General features: G+C 48.5%; 1 protein-coding gene across 1 annotated transcript in view; it reads right to left on the bottom strand.

Annotated features, from left to right (window-relative positions):
- The window catches only part of PSME4 (proteasome activator subunit 4), a 228,326-nt gene that overhangs the window by 12,227 nt on the left and 191,354 nt on the right, over nucleotides 1-24,745 (bottom strand). Inside the window, exons 39-43 of the mRNA XM_069768879.1 lie at nucleotides 24,537-24,668; nucleotides 24,117-24,325; nucleotides 23,891-23,976; nucleotides 22,051-22,179; nucleotides 5,808-5,963 (exon numbers count right to left, since the gene is read on the bottom strand). Coding sequence (XP_069624980.1) covers nucleotides 5,808-5,963; nucleotides 22,051-22,179; nucleotides 23,891-23,976; nucleotides 24,117-24,325; nucleotides 24,537-24,668 — 712 coding nt within the window. The remainder of the gene's footprint in view (nucleotides 1-5,807; nucleotides 5,964-22,050; nucleotides 22,180-23,890; nucleotides 23,977-24,116; nucleotides 24,326-24,536; nucleotides 24,669-24,745) is intronic.

The following is a 24,745-nucleotide window of genomic DNA, read 5'->3' as shown; positions in this document are numbered from 1 at the left end:
GATCCGGAGCTGAATTAGGATCATCATTAAACTTTTAGCGCATGATTGACAGCCTCAATGAGGGAGTCAACAGTTGAACGGAACTCCGGGGATCCGGGTCCATGGACACCTCAGACTCATACTCAGTCGTGATCGCTTCTAGCCCTTGGGGAGGGTGAGCGAGAAGTGGAGCTATTGGAGGCTGAATGGCGTGGAGAATGATCCGGGGAGGTAGTGCGGATCTGTTTTGTGGAAGTCCGAACCTCCTGTGGGTGAGAGCGGCCCCTGCTGGCCGACGATTCCCCTGTAGCAGAGGAGTCTCTTAACCCGGGAAAACGAACACCCTGCTCCCCAAAGGGGTCATGAAGGGATTCAATCGCCTTAGCTAGCGAAGCCACGGATTGTGACAGTGACGTGGCCCACTCAGGGGGGCTAGGAGCACTGGGGTCGGTAGCGGCGGAGGGCTCCTGGGCACATTGGGCATCACAGGCTGGGCAGAACGGGGAGCTCTGAGGCCTGGGAAGAGGAGCCTGGCAGGTGGTACAAGCAGAGAAAAAGGTGGCATGAACCTTAGTGACCTTTTTACCCCTTGACTGGGACATGTTGTACCCCAATGTAATGCGCAGAGCTGCTATAAGGAAGCTGAGGGGTAGCGCTGCAATGAAGCAGATAGTCTCCTTACCCGGTCCTGTGCCCCGCAATTGAGTGGAGAAGACAGATCCTCCGTGGAGTGAAGAAGAGACCAGCCGGCGCTGCGTGCTACAGGGGGAAGATGGCTGCCGAGACCCAGAAGTGTAGTCTCGCAGGGAGTGAGAAGCGCCAGAAGCGTGGGCGGGGCTGTAGGAGTGATGCGTGGAGTGGGCGGAGCCTACCGGAGTGCAGCCTAGGAGAAGGCTGAAGCCGGGGACTAAATTTCCGGCCTCGGCCGGCGCACACCCACGGACCGCGGGGAAAAGGGTCGCGGTGCTAGGGTAAGGATCCCTGCCCTAAGGAGCCCCCAAGAAAAGCGACCGCCCCTAGAAAAAAGTCGACCCTTAAGAATAAACAGCGGCAGAAGCGTGCGCTGCTACACTTACCCCATTAAAGTGCCCTGGGAAAATAGGACGGTGCAGGGTTGGGGGAGCCTCCATCCACCATCTCCAAGAAAAGGGGGGTGGAGAGGAACCGTCCGCCTCCTTCCATCATCCGCTCTTTTTCAGTGGTGATGCAGTGGGGGCTGCATGGACGCCACAGTGGAAGAGTGCCTCTGTACAGCCGAGGGTGAAACCTGGTGGGCAGGGCAGATGTCCGGCAATAAAGGCCTGGCTGCAGAAGAGGATACTGGAGGTAACACACCAGTGCTTGTCTGTACGTAGGGGGGAGATCGGTGCCCATGAAAGGGGCCCGTCGCCCAAAAGGGTCAGCTCAGGCAGTGGCTTCCCACGTCACAGGAGAGGATACGGAGAGGTGAAACTCCCGTGCTCGCCTGTTGTTGGTTCGGGGGAGATCGGAACATGAAAGAATCCGTCGCCCCCTTCGTCCGGAATAGAAAGGTTTAAATCCAGTGTGCCTCCTACGGACACTAAGCTTGAACTGGGTCTCTGGAAGCCAGCATGAGGGTGTATACTGCAGGGGAGGAGCTAACTTTTTTTGTCTCAACTTAGTGTCAGCCTTTTAGTGACAGCAGCATAACACCCATGGTTCTGTGCACCCCAATGTGGCGATGGAGAAATATATTATAATATATTCTATATTTATAAACCTTGTATCTATTATAGATAGTCTAGATCTATATTCGCTTCATACACATAGTATGCACACACATATACAGTATACATACACCTTAGACATACATAACAGAATAACGCGACTGATCATTAATAGCCATGGATTGAAGCTGGCAGCTTTACTGTCATAGGAGAAGCTTCTGCAGTCAACTAGTAATGACATTTTCTAGATAATATTATATCAAAGCATATCAAGGTTAAAAACGGCTAGTAAAATAAAAGAATTTCAACTTGAAAATGATGAAGAAAAAAAGTGATCCCCATCCAGAAGGTTCATTGACAGACTGAGTCATGTAATGCGGCTTGGGCTATATAAAGCCTTGGTGGTGCACCTTCACGGCAATGAATAGGTTAAGTGCATCGCTATTAATCATCAGATCACAATTACTAATAAGTACATATTGTTACATGGTAAAATGTAAACAAAAAAGTTCATCTGCTTAGTGAACAAAGCAAGGAGCGGCGCTTCGCATGAAATGTGCCAGATTATCGCAAATTATCTCCTTGAACATAATGTTCTGGAGCCGCACAAATCAGTAAGTGTAACGGCAAGTGCTGTTCTAATTAAATAGAGCGGCCTGACAATAAGCTCATTTGCACGTCCATCGTACATTATTAAAATGTGATCAAATTGATTAAGAATTGTCTAACGTACGAAGTGAAAAAGTATGTTGGAAATTCTACTGACAATTTGCCGGCCCCTCTCGGGAGCCGTGCTAATAAAGGAGACATGGATGGAATAAGTGGAGGCTCGGCTGTAAAATGAACACACTCATTGGGGAGCTTGACATTTGTCTCTCGACGCTCCCTGGACACCGCTTCAGTTTTTGTACATTCAAATTATTCTCTGATAAGGCAGAAATGGGTCAGCCATGCTGTCAGGGGGCTACATGTGCTCACATTAACACTAAGTGTACACGGCTTGTGGTCATATAATCTGCAGTGGGTATTGGAAGAGCATCAGGGGACAACCAAAAACCTACTAAGGGTTGGAGAGCTCAATTGTGGAGCATCTGGTCATTGAGCGCTGCACTGTACATCATCCTGGAAAGTTATGAGTAAATGGACAATGAGGTGTTACCTTTTTACTTGTCAGGAGGGTGGGTCCCGTGCAGCCCGGCACTGCAGCAATAATTGGACAGCGTGTGGGGCTACAGGGACACCCCCTATTGGTAACACCAAGCTGTAATTAATCATAGTAACACAGGAATGGCAGAATGCAAAGTTATCCTTGAGGCCATCGGCCTCAAGGACACCGTTCCCTCCTGGTTCTCCTCCCATCTCTCTGGCCGATCCTTCACTGTATGTTTTGCTGTTTTCTCCTCATCTCACCTTCCCCTTACTGTTGGGGTTCCTCAAAGATCAGTCCTAGGCCCCTTCCTCTTCTCTTTGTATACTGCCCCCATTGGACAAACAATCAGTAGATTTGGGTTCCAGTACCATCTCTAGGCTGACGACACCCAATTATACACCTCTTCTCCTGTTATCACGCCGACCTGCCGCAAACTCGGCTTTGGGAAAATGGCCGCCGCGATTTCTAATGCGCACGCGCGGCATCCCGCGGCCATTTTCCTGAAGCCCCGTGCAGCAGAGCACTCGATCTGCGCACGCGCGGCCCCAGGAAGATGGCCGCCCCCACCGACGAAAGGGATGACAGCGCAGATCGCGCGCTGCTTGTTCACCACTACGCCACTACGCCACCAACGTAAAGCTGAGGAAGAACCAGCGCTGTGAACACGCCCTCCGGACCTGACCAGCCTGATTGACAGGCGAAAACGGCGACTTTGGTAAGTTATTTCTCAGCATAGGTGGGGAATCGGGGTACACTACATACACAATAGTAACACACAGCGCAGGCCCTATTTATCAGTATTTATAGCTCAATCTCAAAAAACGGGGTGACAGGTTCCCTTTAACATCATGTCCTCCCTCTATCTGAAACTGAACCTGTCAAAAACTGAACACTTTGTTTTTTCTCCCTCTACTAACCTACCTTTGCCTGACATTGCCATCTCCGTGTGCGGTTCCACCATTACTCCAAAGCAACATGCCCGCTGCCTTGGGGTCATCCTTGATTCTGACCTTTCATTCACCCCCCACATCCGATCACTGGCTCGCTCTTATCTGCATCTCAAAAACATTTCTAGAATTCGCCCTTTTCTTACTTTAGACTCTGCAAAAACTTTTACCGTTTCACTTATTCATTACATAGTAACATAGTAACATAGTTAGTAAGGCCGAAAAAAGACATTTGTCCATCCAGTTCAGCCTATATTCCATCATAATAAATCCCCAGATCTACGTCCTTCTACAGAACCTAATAATTGTATGATTCTCGTCTGAACTATTGTAACTCTCTACTAATTGGCCTCCCTCTTACCAAACTCTCCCCGCTGGGCAGATCCCCCCTCTCAGGTGTGCTGTCATGGGGGAAGAGGAAAAAGTTAAGAAGAAGGCGCCCAAAGCCTTTTCACTGAACAGTGTCACCACTGACTGGGGGAGAAGCGGAAAAGCTGCATTGCAGCAAACCATGCGAGTGCATAGTATGGAGCTCCGGTCCCAGAGCAGCGCTTGGGCAGCACAGACAGAGACGAGGGATCTCCATTCACTCCGTGTTTTCTATTTTTGTCCCCCATGCTCTTTGCATCTATAAATGGCTGATGACTAGAGCGGCTGCAGAGAATTCCTGCCTGATCTCACACACATAAAAATATATATACGTCTCTGGGACAAATCTCTGCCTCTAACATACTCTGATGCCGAATGGGAATCTGGACTCCACCACGGTCCATTGTCTCTACACTCTGCTCTGCCATTACATAACAATATTCTATTGATTTTACAGTTCATCTGCGGGGGGGGGGGCACATTTCTTTGCTATTCTTAGATGGGGAAGGGAATCAGCCTTCATGACACTCGTTTTTTTCCTGGAAACATTTTTTCATGTTACACCCACAAACTTAATTGCTTTTTATTTGGGTTTTGTGTGATATCTCAGCACAAAGTAGCAATTAATTGTGAAGTGTAAAGGATACATGGATATATCCGGTATGTCTCTACCAGCTTTACACATCAAGAGGCTGAACAGTTGTGCCCATTCGCTATGCGATTTCTGTCTGGACCGTGACTGGGCCTTTCGCACACATGAATATGCTTTGATCTAATCCATTACATTGTAGCTCTGGCAGTATGTTTAGAGTCAATGTCCTGCTGGAAGGTGAATCTACAACCCAATCTCAAGTCTTTTGCTGCCTCTAACAGGTTTTGCTCCAGGAGTGCCCTGCATTTAGCTCCTTCCATCTTCCCATCAACTCTGACGAGCTTCCCTATCATTGGTGAAGAAAAGCATCCCGACAGCATGATGCTGATGCCGTGGATCTCTGCAGCTCCTCCAAAATGACCATGGGCATCTTGGCTGCTTCTCTAATTCGTGCTCGCCTTGCTTAGGATGTCAGCTGAAGTGAATGACTATATCTTGGTAGGTTTGCAGTAGTGCCATACTACTTCCATTTTTCGATGATGACTTGAACATGATGATGGGATACATTTAGTTTTTATTTTTTAATAACCTATCCCTATTTTTCTCTTCTCCACAACTTTATCCCTGACCTGCCTGTTGTGTTCCTTTGTGTCCATGATGCTGTTTGATCACCAATGTTCTCAAACAAACTTCTTAGGCCTTCGCAGAACAGCTGTAGTTATACAGAGAATAAATTACACATGTGGGCTCAATTTACTAATTATGTGACTTCTGGAGGCAACTGATCACTCGGGATTATAGTTAGGGGTATGAGGCTAAAGGAGGAAGAATACAAAGGCAAGTCACAATTTTCAGATTTATAGTTTTAAAATAATTGGAAAACCATGTATCATTTCCTTTACACTTCATAAATACTTGTGTTGATATATCACATAAACCCCCAATAAAATACTTTTACGCTTGTGGGTGTAACATGAAAAATGTAGAAAGGTTCACGAGGTATGAATACCTTTATATTATTACACACACATAAGAATTCTCTCCTTTTTTAGATTGGAGGAATTTAATGCCATTTTAGTTACCTCTAGTTGCTCATCCGCCATCAGCTGCAGAACCAGCCATCTGATGCTCTGTACAGTTTCTTCATTATTAAGGAACATAAAGAGATTGTAGAAGACCATTGTCTGAGTATAGGTTAAAACTGTGTATCTTGCATGCCAGGAACTACTTCTTGCAGTCTGCAGATTCAAATGGCAGAAAAGGTCAGTAAGAAATACAAATTCAGCTGTGTCAGAATTGTAAAGAATGTTAGAATTAAAAAATGTTTAAGAATTATAACATATCCATAAAAATTTGGTTGTTACATGGTTTCTCCATTTTGCACACCCATAGGCGAATCTCATCTGACACATGGAATTAACTTGTGCTTGCTGAAAATTGTTTATATACAGATTTGGTTCGTGAAAGAAAAAAAAAAGTGAAAAACAAGAACGATCATTTGCACCGTACTGAACAACATTGGTCTGAGTGCTGTCTTTTTTTTCTTTCACAGACACCACTCTGACAGAGAATATGCTCGTAGGAATTAAATCACAGCTCCCTTTCACCTCTTGTTGACCAGGCAATTTTTCACGCTCATTTTTTTTTCCCCCTCTTTTCATACAAAAGATAATTTTTTTTTAAATTTTGCAATCGATAAAGCAATATAGGAATTTATATTTTGTGTAACAAGTTGCAGTTTTGAATGGCACCATTGATTTTACCATATGAAAAGCTGTAATTAAAATTCCAAATTCCATGAGCTGGCCAAGAGAAAAAAATAATGCAATTTTGCCATTTTTTTTTGTTTTACGGCATTCCTTGTAGGTCAAAAAATGACCTGCCAATAAGATTCTTCAGGTCAATTAAAAAAAAAAAAAAATGGTATTGCCATGTGTTATATATTTTAGTGGTTAAACACATTCTAGAACTGGTAAGAGCTGATCAGTTAAATGTGGTTATCTTCTGAGATACATAACTTATTTTTCTGGCAATAGACAAATATGGGGCTTATATTTTGCGTGGTTTGCTGGGGATTTTATTTATACCATTTTGGGTTCTGATTATTTTTTGTTATATTTCTTTAGAAGAGATGCAGCGAAAAACATTGATTCTAGCATTTTATTTTTTTCCTCACTTTCTAGCATTTGCAGTATAGGTTAATTACTTTTATATTTTGATAGATTGGACTTGTGCCCACGTTGCGGATTCGCGTGCGGATTTTTCAGCACAGTTTGTGAAAAATCTGCAGGTAAAACACACTGCATTTTACCTGCGGATTTTTTGTGTTTTTTGTACGGATTTCACCTGAGGATTCCTATTGAGGAGCAGGTGTAAACGCTGCAGAATCCACACAAAGAATTGACATGCTGCGGAAAATAGACCACAGCGTTTCCGCACGGTATTTTCTGCAGCATGGGCACAGCGGATTTGGTTTTCCATAGGTTTTTCATGGTACTGTAAACCACATGGAAAACTGCTACGAATCCGCAGCGGATCTGCAACCAAATCCGCAACGTCTGCACGTAGCCTTAATGACTTTTTGATGTTGTAGATTTTCGGCATCATTCTGCACCTATTAAGTAGATTATGTTGCTTGTATTATTTCATTATGTTTTTTGACTTTGCATTATTGGCCTCTTGTTGATATGCCAGATTTTAAATAAAGCTGCTTTTTTTCTATGCTTCCTGGGATTTGGCTTTATGGATATACAGTAGTCACGTCCAGGCTACCTGTGTCTTTAGTGCAGTTACCGCAGCGGAAAACGTGTGATTTGTTTCTTACCTGCGGTTTATCCACATCTAATGCAATTTTATGGGGAAATCAGCACATAAAACTAAGCGTACTCGCAAGAGAAGATGACGCATTGTGAATTCGGATCACGCATTGCAAGTCAGTTTATGCTGCGTAAAAGAGAAGCACATTGGGCAGGAGATTTCTATAAATCACATCCACTTTTCCGGAACAATAAGAAGTTGTGTTTTTTTTTACAAAAATGTGAAACCACAGAGATTTGCAGCGTCAAAAACTCATTGTGGGCACACAGCCTCAAAGACCCGATGATATCTGATGTTAATTTGTTTATTTTAAATCAAAGAATTTTTTTTTTTCCTCACTTTATTTTTCTAGCCCCTTTAGGAAACTTGAACCTACAATCCTTTGATCTATACATTGCAATACCACAGTATTTCAAAATATAGTGTAAATGATGGTCCCTATGCACAATCCGTGGCTAGGCTTCACAGAAGTACCAAGATGGCAGCCATGTGGATCTCCATCGGGCCCACAGCGGTCATGTTACCCCTATCGTTATTGTGAACAGCTCCATTTAAATGCCACTGTGAATGTTCAATGCAGCCAGTGTGCTGCTGTGTGTTGAGTGGGCTCAGCTCTTGTGCCCCCTTTACACGAAGCCCTCAGCGCAGATGTACAGGTACCTCCATTTGCACCAAGGAAACAAACATGGAAAAATTACCCAATTTCCGTAACAATATTGAGCATACTCAATATTACCTGCATGGTGGCCAATGAAAACAGGATTTGTGGTTGCTTACCGTAAAATCTGTTTCTTGAAGCCTCCATTGGGGGACACAGGAACCATGGGTGTATGCTGCTGCCACTAGGAGGCTGACACTATGCAAATAAAAAAGTTAGCTCCTCCTCTGCAGTGTACACCCCACCGACTGGCATTATACTCTTCAGTTAGTGAGAAAGCAGTAGGAGATAATGAAACAAGGTTGAAAAACCATAAACACAAACTTGAGAACTGTAACTCGAGAACTGACATAGAACAGATAACAACAGAAAACATTGGGAGGGAGCTGTGTCCCCCAATGGAGGCTTCAAGAAACAGATTTTACGGTAAGCAACCAAAAATCCTGTTTTCATTATCGCCTCTCATTGGGGGACACAGGAACCATGGGACGTCCCAAAGCAGTCCCATAATCCCGTAATCCGGTATTTTCTATTCGCCACGACAGCACCCACGAGAGATTTTCAGAGACTATAGATTGGGTGGGTTAACTGAGTCAAGAACCGAAACCCCAAAGGTTAGATCAGAAGCAGCAGATAGGTCTAATCTATAGTGCCTATAAAAGGTGCCCGGTGAAGCCCAAGTTGCGGCCTTACATATGAGCTCTATTGGCACGTTCGCCCTTTCTGCCCAGGAAGTTGACACGGCCCTTGTAGAATGAGCCCCCACATGCATTGGAGGATCTCTTGCTTTGGTCCTGTAGGCCAAGACTATGGCTTCTCTGATCCAACGAGACAACGTCCCCTTCGTGACTCTGGATCCTTTGGTTTTACCCTGAAAAGACACAAACAGGGCCCTACTCTTCCTCCAGTCCCTAGTTCTTTCTAAATAGGCTAAAATAGTCCTTTTAACATCTAGGGTATGAAGTCTTATTTCCTCTGGAGATGAGTGGTCTTTATAAAAAGGTAGGTAATAGGATCTCCTGGGATCTATGAAAACTAGTGGCCACCTTAGGTAGGTAACATGGATCTGTTTTCAAAACTATTCTATCAGGTGTTATAGATAGGTATGGAGGATCGATTGCTAACGTCTGCAGATCACTCACTCTTCTAGCTGATACCAAAGCTACTAATAATATTGCTTTCAATGAAATGTTCTTTAATGAGGCTGCATGAATAGGCTCAAACGGGCTTTGTGTCAATGCATCCAGGACCAAAGATAGATCCCATTGGGGCATCTGTGGAATATTTATTGGTTTCGACCGTTCACATGCAGATATAAAACGGGATATCCATCTATCACCTGCGATATAACTGAAGAGGGCTCCTAACGCTGAGACCTGAACTTTCAAAGTATTAACTGAAAGTCCCAATTCTAGTCCTTTTTGCAAAAACTCCAGTATTGAAAATATAGGCACCTCTGAAGAAATTTGTGTAGTGTGAAACTGAAGAAATTTTTTCCAGACTCTAACATAAATTTTGGTGGTAGAAGGCTTTCTACTCTTCATAAGGGTATCTATCAATCCACTAGAAAACCCTCTCCTGCTTAGTAATTGCCTTTCAAATTCCAGGCAGTTAAGTTCATGCCCTTCACTTGAGGATGGAAAAACGGACCTTGAGACAGCATGTTGTCGGTCAGAGGCAGAATCCACGGATCTGTCACTGACATGGCTCTGAGCCATGAAAACCATGGCCTCTTGGGCCAAAAGGGGGCTATTAGCAGAACTCCTGCCCCTTCCTCTCTTATCTTCCTTATCACCATGGGCAATAGATTCCATGGTGGAAATGCGTATGCTAGGTCGAATGTCCATGGTACCTGAAGGGAATCTAATATGTCTGGATTGTCCAGCCTGCACAGGGAGGCAAACATCCTGACCTGTCGATTGGATCTTGTTGAGAACAAGTCTATTTGAGGCATGCCCCATCGAGTTGTTATCATTTTGAAAATCTTCCTGTTGAGCATCCATTCCCCTTGATGAAGAGTATGACGACTGAGAAAATCGGCCTGAAAGTTGTCTACCCCTCTTATGTGTACCGCTGACAAGGACAACAGATGACCTTCGGCTAGCCTTATGATGTCTGACGCCACCTCCATAAGAGTGACTGACCGTGTACCTCCTTGCCGGTTTAGATAGGCCACCGCAGAGGTGTTGTCGGAAAGGACCCTTGTGTGCGAGCCTCGCAGCTGAGGAAGAAAGTGGAGCAGGGAATAATATACAGCTCTCAACTCTTTAACGTTAGAAGAATCACTATACTCTGATCTGGACCAGAGTCCCTGGACCATCTGATCTCGAAAATGTGCTCCCCAACCTTCAGGACTAGCATCCGTGGTAACTATATTTGAAGGAGTGATTACCCACAGGACTCCTTTTGACAGATTTCCCCAATCTAACCACCATGTGAGGGAGTGTACCACTTCTGTTGGAAGAAAAACTATCTGATCTAAACGACCCTGATTCTCAATATTCTCCTGTAATATAAATCTCTGCAGCTGCCTGGTATGAAACTGCGCCCACTCAACTGCAGGAATACAAGAAGTTAAAGACCCCAGCAACGACATGGCGCTTCTCAAAGTCATACTACGCCTATTGATTGCCAAGTTCACTTTATCAATTATGGAGGTCTTTTTACTATCTGGCAGGCAACATACTTGATCAACCGAATCTAAAAGGAGGCCAAGGAACTTCTGACATGTAACAGGCCGGAGTCTCGATTTCTCCCAATTAATAATCCAACCAAGAGATTGCAATGAAAAGGCTACCTCTTCCAATCTCTGTTCACACTGTAGGGAGTCTCTACCCACTATTAGAAGATCATCTAAATACGGGATGATTAGTGTGTCCTTTAACCTCAGAAAAGACATTACCTCTAACAATAATTTAGTGAAGACCCTCGGAGCCAAAGATAGGCCAAAGGGCATTGCCCTATATTGCAAATGACAAACCTGACCATCTATTACAACAGCTACTCTAAGAAACTGCTGGTGTAACCGGTGTATAGGCAGATGGTAGTAAGCATCCTTAACCCCTTCATGACCAGGGGATTTTTCGTTTTTCCGTGTTCGTTTTTCGCTCCCCTCCTTCCCAGAGCCATAACTTTTTTATTTTTCCGTCAATTTGGCCATGTGAGGGCTTATTTTTTGCGGGACGAGTTGTACTTTTGAACGACATCATTGGTTTTAGCATGTCGTGTACTAGAAAACGGGAAAAAAATTCCAAGTGCGGTGAAATTGCAAAAAAAGTGCAATCCCACATTGGTTTTTTGTTTGGCTTTTTTGCTAGGTTCACTAAATGCTAAAAATGACCTGCCATTATGATTCTCCAGGTCATTACGAGTTCATAGACACCAAACATGACTAGGTTATTTTTTATCTAAGTGGTGAAAAAAAATTCCAAACTTTGCTAAAAAAAAAAAAAAAAAAAAAATTGCGCCATTTTCCGATACTCGTAGCGTCTCCATTTTTCGTGATCTGGGGTCGGTTGAGGGCTTATTTTTTGCGTGCCGAGATGACGTTTTTAATGATAGCATTTCGGTGCAGATACGTTCTTTTGATCGCCCGTTATTGCATTTTAATGCAATGTCGCGGCGACCAAAAAAACGTAATTCTGGCGTTTCGAGTTTTTTTCCCGCTACGCTGTTTAGCGATCAGGTTAATACTTTTTTTTATTTGATAGATCGGGCAATTCTGAGCGCGGCGATACCAAATATGCGTAGATTTGATATTTTTTTTATTGATTTATTTTGATTGGGGCGAAAGGGGGGTGATTTAAACTTTTATGTTTTTTTATTTTTTTCACATTTTTTTAAACTTTTTTTTTAACTTTTGCCATGCTTCAATAGCCTCCATGGGAGGCTAGAAGCAGGGACAGCACGATCGGCTCTGCTACATAGCAGCGATCTGCTGATCGCTGCTATGTAGCAGAATTGCACGTGTGCTGTGAGCGCCGACCACAGGGTGGCGCTCACAGCGACGGGCAATCAGTAACCATAGAGGTCTCAAGGACCTCTATGGCTACAATGGAGACGCATCGCCGACCCCCGGACATGTGACGGGGGTCGGCGATGACGTCATTTCCGGCCGCCCGGCCGGAAGCGGTAGTTAAATGCCGCTGTCTGCGTTTGACAGCGGCATTTAACTAGTTAATAGGTGCGGGCAGATCGCGATTCTGCCCGCGCCTATTACGGGCACATGTCAGCTGTTCAAAACAGCTGACATGTCCCGGCTTTGGTGCGGGCTCACCGCGGAGCCCTGCATCAAAGCAGGGGAGCCGGCATCGGACGGTATAGTACGTCCGATGCCGGTAAGGGGTTAAGATCCAGCACCACCATGTAACAGTTGGGAAATAGATTTTTAATGGCTGATCGAATGGACTCCATTTTAAAGGCTTTAGGTTTTATGAAGGTGTTTAACTTCCTTAAAGGGAACCTGTCACCCCGTTTTTTGAGATTGAGCTATAAATACTGTTAAATAGGGCCTGCGCTGTGCGTTACTATAGTGTATGTAGTGTACCCTGATTCCCCATGTATGCTGAGAAATACATTACCAAAGTCGCCGTTTTCGCCTGTCAATCAGGCTGGTCTGGTCAGGTGGGCGTGTTCACAGCGCTCTTTTCTTCCCCAGCTTTCCGTTGGTGGCGTAGTGGTGTGCGCATGTCCAGAGTTCCGACTTCCCTGCGCCCACGTGAAGACACAGCGCGCGATCTGCGCTGTAATCCCTTGCATCGGTGGGGGCGGCCATCTTCCTGGGGCCGCGCGTGCGCAGATGGAGTGCTCTGCTGCACGGGGCTTCAGGAAAATGGCCGCGGGATGCCGCGCGTGCGCATTAGAGATCGCGGCGGCCATTTTCCCAAAGCCGAGATGCAAACTCGGCTTTGGGAAAATGGCCGCCGCGATCTCTAATGCGCACGCGCGGCATCCCGCGGCCATTTTCCTGAAGCCCCGTGCAGCAGAGCACTCCATCTGCGCACGCGCGGCCCCAGGAAGATGGCCGCCCCCACCGATGCAAGGGATTACAGCGCAGATCGCGCGCTGTGTCTTCACGTGGGCGCAGGGAAGTCGGAACTCTGGACATGCGCACACCACCAACGGAAAGCTGGGGAAGAAAAGAGCGCTGTGAACACGCCCACCTGACCAGACCAGCCTGATTGACAGGCGAAAACGGCGACTTTGGTAATGTATTTCTCAGCATACATGGGGAATCAGGGTACACTACATACAATATAGTAACGCACAGCGCAGGCCCTATTTAACAGTATTTATAGCTCAATCTCAAAAAACGGGGTGACAGGTTCCCTTTAAATTAAATATAGTCCTAAAGGACCCATCAGGCTGAGTTATTAGAAATAAGGGAGAATAAAAACCCTTTCCTATTTCAGATGGTGGAACTTTTATTAATACTTGTTTGGACAAAAGAGACTTTATTTCAGTTTCCAGTGCTTCTTGCTGCAGCCTGGATTTTAGGGATGTAAGAAGAAAAGAATCCGGAGGTGTCCGGATGAGGTCTAAAGTGAGACCTGACGAAATTAAATTTAAGGCCCATGTATTGGCCGTTATCTCTCTCCACTGTTCCACAAATTGTAGTAGTCTACCGCCCACTGGTGGAATAGGGTTCACGGAACTTATCCGCTGGTCTGAAGGGGCGCTTATTGAACAGATTGCCCTTCTGCCTGAACTCCCTGTTACTCCAGCGGTCTTTAAAGCCTCCTTTCCTTCCAAATGGTGGCTTCCTGAACGCTCTTCTGTAGGAAGGAATGAAGGGATTAGGAAACTCTTTTTTCCTTTCGCCCGCCTTAGTGAGTATGTCATCCAGGACAGATCCAAAGAGGTACTCACCCTGGCAGGGTATGGCACACAATTTAGCCCTGGACTGGGTGTCTCCCTTCCAATTCTTTAGCCATAATGCTCAACGAGCCGTATTTGAGAGATTTGCTGATCTAGCCGCCAGGCAGAGAGAGTCTATTGAGGCATCAGATATAAATGCCGCAGCCCCCTTAATCAATGGAATGGAGGCCCGTAACTTCTCTCTGGAGACGCCACTCCTGATATTCTGATCCAGTTATTCCAGCCAGACCAACATGGATCTACTAGTACATGTAGCTGAAATTGCTGGCTTAAAAGCAGTAACACAGGCTTCCCATGACTTCTTTAGCAGCGCATCAGATTTTCTGTCCATTGGGTCAGACAGAACCCGCATCCTCTACTGGCAAAGAAGAGCGGTGAGAGGTAGAGGCTACAGCTGCATCAACTTTCGGCACTTTAGCCCAGGTGGCCAAGTCCTCGTCATCAAAGGGGTAGCGTCTCTTACAGGACACTGGCACAAACCCCTTCTGACCTTTACTCCATTCCTTCTTGACCAGGTCCTTTATAGCCTGGTTTACCGGAAATACATGGCCCTTCCTTTGAGAAAGACCCGCGAACATCACCTCCTGCTGGGTCTGGGGTTCTTTAGATTCTGAAACCCCCATAGTACTCCTTACTGACTTAACCAGATTATTTATGCCATCCGTAGGAAAGCAGACAGTCTTCCTCATCTGATGAACCCGATAACTGAGAGACATCTGACTCAACCTCCCCGCTTTCTGCTGACGTGTCGGCTTTAGGCGAGGATGCTCTGCTAACTCTCCTTTCAATATTTATGGATGGACTGCTTCCTTTTAAACTCTGAAGCTCCTCCCGAATCATAAGACGTATTTCGTTCATCTTAACGGACTCTTCCTGCCGCAGTGTGTTCTCTATACAAGCCTGACATAGCTTTTTACTGTAAGAGCCAGGTAAGGGCTCAGTACATATTGCACATTGTTTGTGCTTGGTCTTCCCAGTCCTCTTCGCCTATTAAGACATAAGGAGGGGAACCGCATAAGCTTCCATCGAGCTATACAAAAACACTCACCCTGAAGTATACTTGTATACCGGGTCTCGGCTCCTTTGCTCGGCCTGGGGTGTGCTATGGGACGATCTCCTTCCTGACTTGTCAGTGGAGTCGCCTTTAGATAATCCACTGCCTCTTTTTCTAACAGTGACACTGGGTGCAACCACCTCCTCCACAGGGCGCTCACAGACCTCCTCATGGGACGACATGCTGATGCACCCTCTGCACAGCTGCGCTGTAATTTATGGCACCGGAGAGCACACACACACCTTCCCCCTTTTTTTTTTTTTTACCTATTCCATTAGGCTTTAGTCTTTGCGTCCACCGCAGCTGCATTCAATGGCGTCCACACAGGAAACGCCAGTCTGACCCCGCGCCCCCGGAAGTTCAAAGAACTACTTCCGGGACGCCGACCATACCGCACATGTGCGACAACTTTCTCCATGCGGCCGAATCCACCGCCATGGAGGAGGAAGGTGCTCCGTTGCTATCCGCACACCGGAGACAATGCTGATGCCCACAAGATATTATCGAGGGGCAAGCTCACAATGCAGGTACTCACCGGCCGTGCCGTTCTGCCATCCGCGGTGGAGCGCTACAACCTTCTCCCAGCAGGGAGACTGTTGCCTCTGAACATCCATTCTGATGCGATCAGAAGAGGGGGGAGCCAGCAGGAACCTTCCCCCGTCTCTGACACTCGCTCTGGAGCCCCTCAGCAGAGACGTACAGGCGGCAATCCAGACGAGCTTTCCTCTTCCATAACTTCCAGAGATTCTCTCTGAGGGTTTCCCATCTAGGAACAGGAAACCAACTGAGGAGCGAGGGGGGGCCGCCCCTTTTATCTCTCTGTAGGTTTCCTGTTCCTAGGGGCGGATCCCCTCTCTCGTGGGTGCTGTCGTGGCGAATAGAAAAACAGACTTCCATCAGGTCAGAGGACTCACCACTGCCGCCTGCAGGATCCTTCTGCCTAGGCTGGCGTCCGCCGATGCATAGGTATGGACCTTGTAAAATTTGGCGAACGTGTGGATGGAAGACCAAGTTGCCGCTTTGCAAAGCTGTAGGGCGGAAGCCCTGTGGTGCACCGCCCAGGAGGCGCCGACTGCCCGGGTAGAGTGAGCCTTAATCCCAGGAGGGGGCACTCTGTTCTTGACCCGGTAAGCCTCCAAAATTGCCATTCTGATCCATCGAGCAATAGTCGCTTTGGAAGCCGGCTGGCCTCTGCGCGTGCCATCAGGAATGACGAAAAAGGAATCCATCTTCCGGAAAGAGGATGTTCTATCCAGATAAATCCTCACTGCCCTGACGAGGTCTAGCTTGTTCAACGATCGCTCCAGAGGATGAGTCGGAGCTGGACAAAAGGAAGGTAGAAGGATGTCCTCGTTGAGGTGGAAAGTGGAAACCACCTTAGGAAGAAAAGAAGGTGGGGGGTCGGAAGACCACCTTGTCCTGGTGAATGACCAAAAACGGAGGGCGGCAAGACAGTGCCGCCAGCTCGGAAACGCGGCGAATGGACGTGATGGCCACAAGAAAAGCCACCTTCCAAGATAAAACTGATAGAGGAATCTCCCTAAGAGGTTCAAAGGGAGAAACCTTTAAAACGTCCAGTACCAGGTTTAGGTCCCATGCCTCCACAGGGGCCCTGTACGGCGGGACGGCGTGGGCTACCCCCTGAAAGAAGGTCTTAACCTGTGGCCGAGAGGCCAAGGTCTTCTGAAAGAGGATGGAAAGCGCCGAGACCTGACCCTTCAGGGAACTAAGAGCCAGGCCCGAATCCAGCCCTGCCTGAAGGAAGGCCAAAAGAGAAGGCAGGGAAAAAACCATAGGCGGAACGCGGTTGGACTCGCACCAACGGAAGTAGGCCTTCCAGGTGCGGTAGTAGATCCTGGAAGACGAAGGCTTCCGAGCCTGAATCATGGTGTGAATCACCCGGTCCGAAAGGCCGGACGCTCTTAGAACCGCGGTCTCAACAGCCACGCCGTTAAACTGAGCGACCGAGAATTCGGGTGGCAGATCGGACCCTGGGACAGCAGATCGGGCCTGTCTGGAAGGCGCCAGGGAGCGTCCGCGAGAAGGTTGACGAGCTCCGCGAACCAAGCTCTCCTGGGCCAATCCGGGGCGATCAGAATGACCGGCACCCCTTCCGCTTTGATCTTCTTCAAAAGTTTGGGAAGTAATGGAAGGGGTGGGAACAGGTAGGGCAGCTCGAACTGTGACCAAGGAATGGCCAGAGCATCGACGCCCACTGCGAGAGGATCGCGGGACCTGGAGACGAACTGCGGAACCTTCCTGTTGATTCGAGACGCCGTGAGATCCACATCCGGAGTTCCCCATCGAAGACAAATCTGATGGAAGACCTCCGGATGCAAGGACCATTCCCCTGCCGCGAGACCCTCGCGGCTGAGGAAGTCGGCGGCCCAGTTTTCCATGCCGGGGATATGCACCGTGGATATCACCGGAACCATTGCCTCTGCCCAAAGGAGGATCTTGGATACCTCGGCAAGGGCCAAGGAGCTCCGAGTCCCCCCCTGATGGTTGACATATGCCACAGCCGTGGCGTTGTCCGTCTGGACCCGGACTGGAAGGCCCCTGAGGATCCTTTCCCAATGGCGGAGGGACAGAAAGATGGCCCGAATTTCGAGGACGTTGATCGGCAGAGAAGACTCCTGCGGCGACCAACGGCCCTGAACCGTCAGGTGGCGAAAAAACGCACCCCAGCCGATCAGGCTGGCGTCCGTTGTCACCACCTGCCAGTGAACCGGAAGGAAGGACCTGCCCTGGGAGATGAGAGGTGACGTCAGCCACCAGTTGAGAGACCGCTTGACCCGAAAGGAGAGTCTGATCGGCCGATCCAGGGAGAAGACCGACCTGTCCCACTGAGACAGAATGGCTTGCTGAAGGGGTCGAGAATGGAATTGTGCGAAGGGAATCGCTTCCAAGGTAGCTACCATCCTCCCCAGAACCTTCATGGCCGATCGGAGGGAGGGAGGCCGAGGACCCTGGAGCAAGCGTATGTCCCGACAAAGGGTGGATCTCTTGTCCTTGGGAAGGAAGACTCTGGACTGATGAGTGTCGAAAAGCATGCCCAGAAAGATGATGCGCTGAGAAGGAATAAGGCAGGACTTTTTCCGGTTGACCAGCCACCCGAAACGGGATAACGTGTCGAGAACAATGGACAGGCTTTCGTGGGCCTGAGCAAAGGACGGAGCCTTGATGAGGATGTCGTCGAGGTATGGAAACAGAACCAAGCCTCTGACTCTTAAGATGGCCATCAGCGCCGCCATGATTTTCGTGAACACCCTTGGCGCGGTTGCGAGGCCGAACGGCAGGGCGACGAACTGAAAATGATCTTGTTGCACTGCGAAGCGCAGGAAACGGTGATGTCCGGGAAATATCGGAACATGTAGGTAGGCGTCCTGGATATCTATAGAGCATAGAAATTCCTGAGCCTCCATGGAAGCAATTACTGAACGAAGGGATTCCATCCTGAAGTGTCTCAGGTGAACCCTCCTGTTTAGCAATTTGAGGTCCAGAATGGGACGAACCTTGCCGTCTTTTTTCGGTACCACAAAGAGGTTTGAGTAGAAGCCTGTGTACCGTTCCTTTTCTGGGACGGGAACGATTACCCCGGATTTGAGCAGAGAAGCGATGGCTGCGAAGAAGCCCGGAACCAGAGCGGGATCTTTTGGAGGACGGGATTGGAAGAAACGATCCCTGGGTCGGGAGGCAAACTCTATTTTGTATCCAGAGGATACAACTTCCCTGACCCATGCATCCTCTACTGCGGAAATCCAGACGTCCCTGAAACGGAGAAGACGGCCCCCCAACTTGGGAGTTGGGCTGGAGTCTTGCCAAGAGTCATGCGGAGGTGGATCTTCCAGTCCTGGGCCTGGACGATCTACCCTGGGAAAAGCGAGGACGCCAGGACGGAGTGGGCCTGAAGGACACCGCCTTCCTCTCTTGACGTGCCTGTGGCCTCTGTTGCTGCTGGGAAAAGGAGTTCGACGCAGCGAAGCGCCGAAAAGGCCGAAAGGAGCGAAACTGCCGTCTAGGAGGAGGGCGACGAGGTTTAGCCTGGGGGAGAAGAGAACTTGTACCCCCGGTGGCGTCCTTAATGATTTGGTCCAGCTGGGAACAAAAGAGACGAGAGCCCTGGAAGGGCAGACTAGTGAGGGACTTTTTGGAGGACAAGTCCGCCTGCCAGGCCTTGAGCCAAACGGTCCGGCGGATGGCAACGGCATTGCTGGAAGCCTGAGCCGCACACGACGCGACATCCAGGGAGGCGGAAACCAGGTATTCACCAGCGTGGGAAATCTGGTTGGCAAGTTCCGCCAATTGCGCGGGAGGTGCCCCGTCAAGGATACCTCGCCGTAGATCCTTGGCCCATTTTGAGATGGATTTTGAAGCCCAGGTGGAAGCAAAGGCTGGGCATAGCGCTGCTGAAGCCGCTTCAAAGGCAGATTTCGCGAAGGATTCTATAACTCTGTCGTTAGAATCCTTCAGAGACGCTCCGCCGGACAGTGGAAGCACCGTGTTGGTGGACAGCCTGGAAACAGGGGGATCCACCGAGGGAGAGACCGTCCAATTGGCGGTAAGTTCTGGTGAAAACGGATATAACACCCCCAGGCGTTTTCCCCTCTGAAAACGTCTGGTTGGATTCTCTCTCTCTCTGGCCAGGATTTCCTCGAATTCAGGATGAGGAGCGAAAAATTTTGAAGGTGGTTTGGCCCGTCTAAACGAAACCGCCTGATCTGCGGGTTCCGTAGCGGGATCCTGAATGCCACAGGTTTGGTTTATAGCCCGAATGAGGTTCTGGACCGTCTCACTCATGGTGGCGATCTGGTTAGGATCCAGCTCTGAAATATCCTCTGAGGGCGCATCAGATAATGCCTCGCCTGACTCAGGGGAGGAGGATCGGTGGGACACAGACCGCGGGGGAGGGCCGTGCGGCGAGATGGAACGCGAAGAGGACTCAGACCGACGTTCCTGTCTGGACCTTTTGTAGCTTAGCAAGGAGGTCTCGGGCGGCGGTTCCTGCGACCCGCTGGCCACGGCAGGGGTCTGCAGGGGTAACCGATCCAGCGCGGACACCAGGGTTTGAGATACCCGTGTTAAATCGGCCACCGATTGGGACAGAGAGGCGGCCCAGCCTGGGATGGGGGGATCACTCTCGGGCGGAACAGCCGGAGGATCCTGGGCGGTGGGAACAATTGGGTTGCTGCAGGACTGACACAGCGGGGAGGACTGACCTGAGGGAAGTTTGCTGTTACAGGACGAACATGCAAAGTACGTGACTAAGGCAGAAGATGAAGAAGTAGGGGGACGAGAGCGGCCCCCTTTAGAAGACATTTTGAGAGATCCCTGAAGATGCCAGTGGGTTAGGGGACAGTGGGGCAGAGAAGGGTGTCAGTCTGCAGTGCAGCTACTCACGGACCCGGTCCTGGAAGATGTCCCACTTGTCCTCGGCGGAGGACTTCCCTGAGGTGCTGATTCTGCGATGCTGAGCCACAGAAGATGCGAGTGAAGGAGCGTGGCGCGCTGTGTGAGGCACTGCGAGGGCTGCTGCTGAGAGAAGCGGTGCACACCGGCCGAGAGATCCACGAGGAAGGGGGTGGAGCCAGACGCAGAGGCGCCGGTGGGCAGGGCGCAGAATGTCGGGCGGGAAAAAGCCCGCCTGCAGGGGCGGAAATGGAGAGGCCGACAAACCGGAAGTAGGCCCCGGCCGAAGCCGGGGCCTAAATTAGGCACCGGCGGCCGAGAAAAGAAGCCGCGGCGCCAAAATAGCGCACCGGAACGATGCGGTGAGAGGAAGGCTGAGCCGCAGGCGCCGCGGCCTGCTAGGCTGCGCCGCTGAAGGGCGCCGCAGAAAACACCCTCCTGCGGCGCCAGAGCGATGCGCCGCAGGGGAAAGCGGCGCGAGCGCCTGCCAGAACAATGCGCCGCAGCGAGAAGCGGCGCGACCGCCTGCAGGGCTGCTGCGCTGAGGATGTGTCCCCGCCGGTCTAGGGATCCGGCCACAGGGGATAAGAGCGTGGTGGCCTAAAAGGGGCCCCGCGCTGAGACAGAAGGCCCCTGTCAGAAAGGGAGGAGAAAGAATACCGGCCGTCACTGGAAGATACAGTCAATGACCGGGTAAGAAAACGACAGGGAGCCTCTAACAGGAACCCCCCTAACAAAGATCTGGGATGGGAAGGGAGAGAATACTCACCTAAAAACATCCCACGCCGGTACTAACCTTAAAAGGGGGTGAGACGTCCAGGGGCTAATGGACGTCCTCGTCTCCGCCGACCGACAGGCTCTGGTGGGCGAGTGGGTGGGGGACGGAACCAGGACCGGACTTCTGAGCACGCTTCTGTGCTAGGATCTTGGTCCTGGAGAGGGATCTATGAGGATACGGGGTGGCAGTACACGCCGTACTCATAGTCCGTTTTGTGGGACTACAGGTGTGACTGCTCACCCTGTATCCCTCCGGGAAACCTGTAAAGGAAACGACGCACATTGAGGTAGATAAGGGTCTAATGAAAGACCCGTGTCCACCTCCTACTGACACTAAGCTAAACTGAAGAGTATAATGCCAGTCGGTGGGGTGTACACTGCAGAGGAGGAGCTAACTTTTTTATTTGCATAGTGTCAGCCTCCTAGTGGCAGCAGCATACACCCATGGTTCCTGTGTCCCCCAATGAGAGGCGATAAAGAAATCATATACACACCACTGAGTAATGAATGGTCAGGAAGAAAGAAATGACAATACCACTGGGCATTACATTTAGCTGACATTACACATGGCAGATTATCATTTTACATTTGTGACATACTATCTTAACACAAGTGTGCACCCTAAAAACTGTAAGCAGCTACAGATCCGGGTGGGTCTCTGCACCCCACCTGTCAAATATATCCACAGATATTGGTTTTATTAAAAAGGACTAACCATAGACAACATACTCACTTGATTTAACACATTGAGAGCCATGGGCACCTGTTCGGGGTAGAGTAGCCCCTGAGACATTAGGGATAAGCACATTTTTGCATCTCTTTTCAGCTCATCATAGTTTGTATCATTCTCCACAGGTGCAATCTAGTGAGACAAACATGAAAAAATCCTGGAAATTACCAAAACGTATAGGGTTTCATACACTCCTTATCCCTTCTGCATCGCGTAGCTGTACAATAGTCATAGTATATAGGCAATATATAAAACACTTTCAATTTATCCAAGAATGCAAGTATACACACCACTGCTTTAGATCACTGAATCTGACATTTGGCATTGTGCTTGGTGATGTAAGTCTTGTATGAAGCTGCTTGGCCATGGAAGAGAAGACATGGCATTATTGGTGCAGAGTTTTTGTGCTGAGGTTATTGCTAGAGGAGGTTTGGACTCTGCAGTTATTAAATCTGCAAAGTATTGGCAACTTTATGTACTCTGGCCCCAATTCATCAAAAAACGATCTTCACGATTGGTTATGGTGGAGTCAGAGGCACCTGAATAAGGTGGAAACTTAAAAGTGGCATGAGCCTTTGTGTACCTCGCCACAAATCTTACTCCAGACCGTACGATGCAGCTCGCCGCCTCGTCTCTCTCCAGCATTTTGAAAAATGCCTAAAGTCAATTTTTGTGCAAACTTGAGTTGCACAAAAATTTGTCAACTCTTCAAAGTTTTTTATGCCAGATTCATGAATCAGAGGCTATGTGCCCCAGCACTCAGTGACACCACTATTATTTAAGGTGGTCTGAAACTGTGTGGCTGGGATGCGTTCACTTCTCAACACCACTCACAAATAAAGTGGTTTTCCACTACAGTGTATAATGCCCCCACCGATTTAAACCTTGTAAAGTAGAATTTTTGTAATTACCTCTTGTTATCTGTGCCTGTGAGCGGCGCCATCGCTGACTGATCATTCAGAATTACGTTACCCCGGCTGCAGCCGCCGCTGACGTCGCGTCATATTCCGGATCTCAAGCATTACCCCCGGCGTGACCAGGAACGGATTGGGGCTGAAATTCAGCCCTGGCATTTGAAATCTTACAGGTCCATGTGTCCCCGTCCCCATGAACCAGATGGGATATATTACTACTATTGCCCTGGATGTAGGAAAGGAACATTTTTTACAAGACCAATATTTCTAATGATTCCCCTGGCCTGGTGTGGTAAGTGACTGAGTCAGCAACCTTGTGCTCCATCACAACTCTTAACAGTATGGGTATCTTGAGAACACCAACTCTTAAGAATGTAGCAGACAAGGCAGCCCATGACCAGAGAGGCCCTTCTGGCATTTGCCAGAATTGCCAGATGGCCAGTCCGGCCCTGGGAGTGACCCAGTCCCACACACCCGTCCTGATTGGTCTGTGGGTGGAGCTTCACCGCACGTCACAGCCCAGTATCCAGCATGCACTTGTGGCTAATGAAAGCAGAGGAGAGAGGGAAAGTGCACGCTGGATACTAAGGCTGTGATGTGCGGCGAAACTCTGCCCACAGACCAGTCAATCAGGAGGGGTGTGCGCGACTGGGTCACGCCAGGGGAATGCAGGAGATCCAGAACTTGACATTCACCGTGGCGGCAGCCGGGGTCACATGATGTCAAGTGCTCAGCGATAGCGCCGCTCGCAGGCACAGATGTCAACAAGACGTATTTACAAAATTACTTCTTTACAAGGTTTAAATCAGTGGGTGAATTCTAAAATGTAGTGGACAACCTCTTTAAATTGTGGAATATTTATGTGCACACACATTACTAAAAAGTGTATAACACACACACATTACATATGTGACATATATGACGCTTGCCTTGAACAGGAGTGGTAGAAGCTGCAGCTGCTCCGGCACGGCGGTACAAAAAGACCTTCCTGCACTCGCCATAATCCATTTCAATACTGTATGATAAACACATTACGCAATAAACGTCAGCATTAGGATTCACTACTACTGAAATATAAGCAGCATATAAAAAATATGAAAACTGTAATCTGTACAAACCAACTCCAATCAAAAGCATATTACAGCAACCACTTACTGGTTTTCATCAATTTAATGGCCTGGGTTCTCTCATCTTGTTCCCCAACTCCATTTTCTTCCATCACATGATTTTGGATTTCCTCATCAGCCTCCATGAGGGGCTTCAATTTCTCAAGAACACGTGCAGTGAATTCAGAAATCCGAGGAGACTTGGTGGGCGCAGTGTTTAGCAACGAGACATCAATCATGAATATGTAAGTCAGCACACTGCAAGAAAAGGACCAGCGAGGAGGCTGGTGTCATATTCAGGATCTACTGACAAGCCCAAAAACATCTCCATATGCCAAATTATGGCATTGGGACTTTACAGAGGGATTCCCTCTCTGCCAGGGACCACTTCTGTAAGCCCAAACGCAGACAGACCCTTCATTTTTAAAAGGTTCAAAATTCCTCTTTAACACATAGTAAAGTCACTCACCTTCCAATTCGCTCTCGGACATTTTTGTAGACTTGGGTTAACTTTGGCTCTAGATATGTCAGCAATCTGTGAAGTAACTCTGGAACGCGCCATTCCTGTTGTGCAAGACCTCCCTGAAGAACATATAGTCGGCTGCGGAAGGAGAATAGATGTGGTCATTAATATATGGCCCCATAAAGTGTACCACCATCAGTGCGGCAGGTGGTGGA

Source organism: Ranitomeya imitator, chromosome 5, assembly GCF_032444005.1.
Source record: "Ranitomeya imitator isolate aRanImi1 chromosome 5, aRanImi1.pri, whole genome shotgun sequence".
Classification (NCBI taxonomy): domain Eukaryota; kingdom Metazoa; phylum Chordata; class Amphibia; order Anura; family Dendrobatidae; genus Ranitomeya; species Ranitomeya imitator.
Note: the sequence above shows the minus strand (reverse complement) of the source record. Positions and strands in the feature narration are given on the sequence as shown.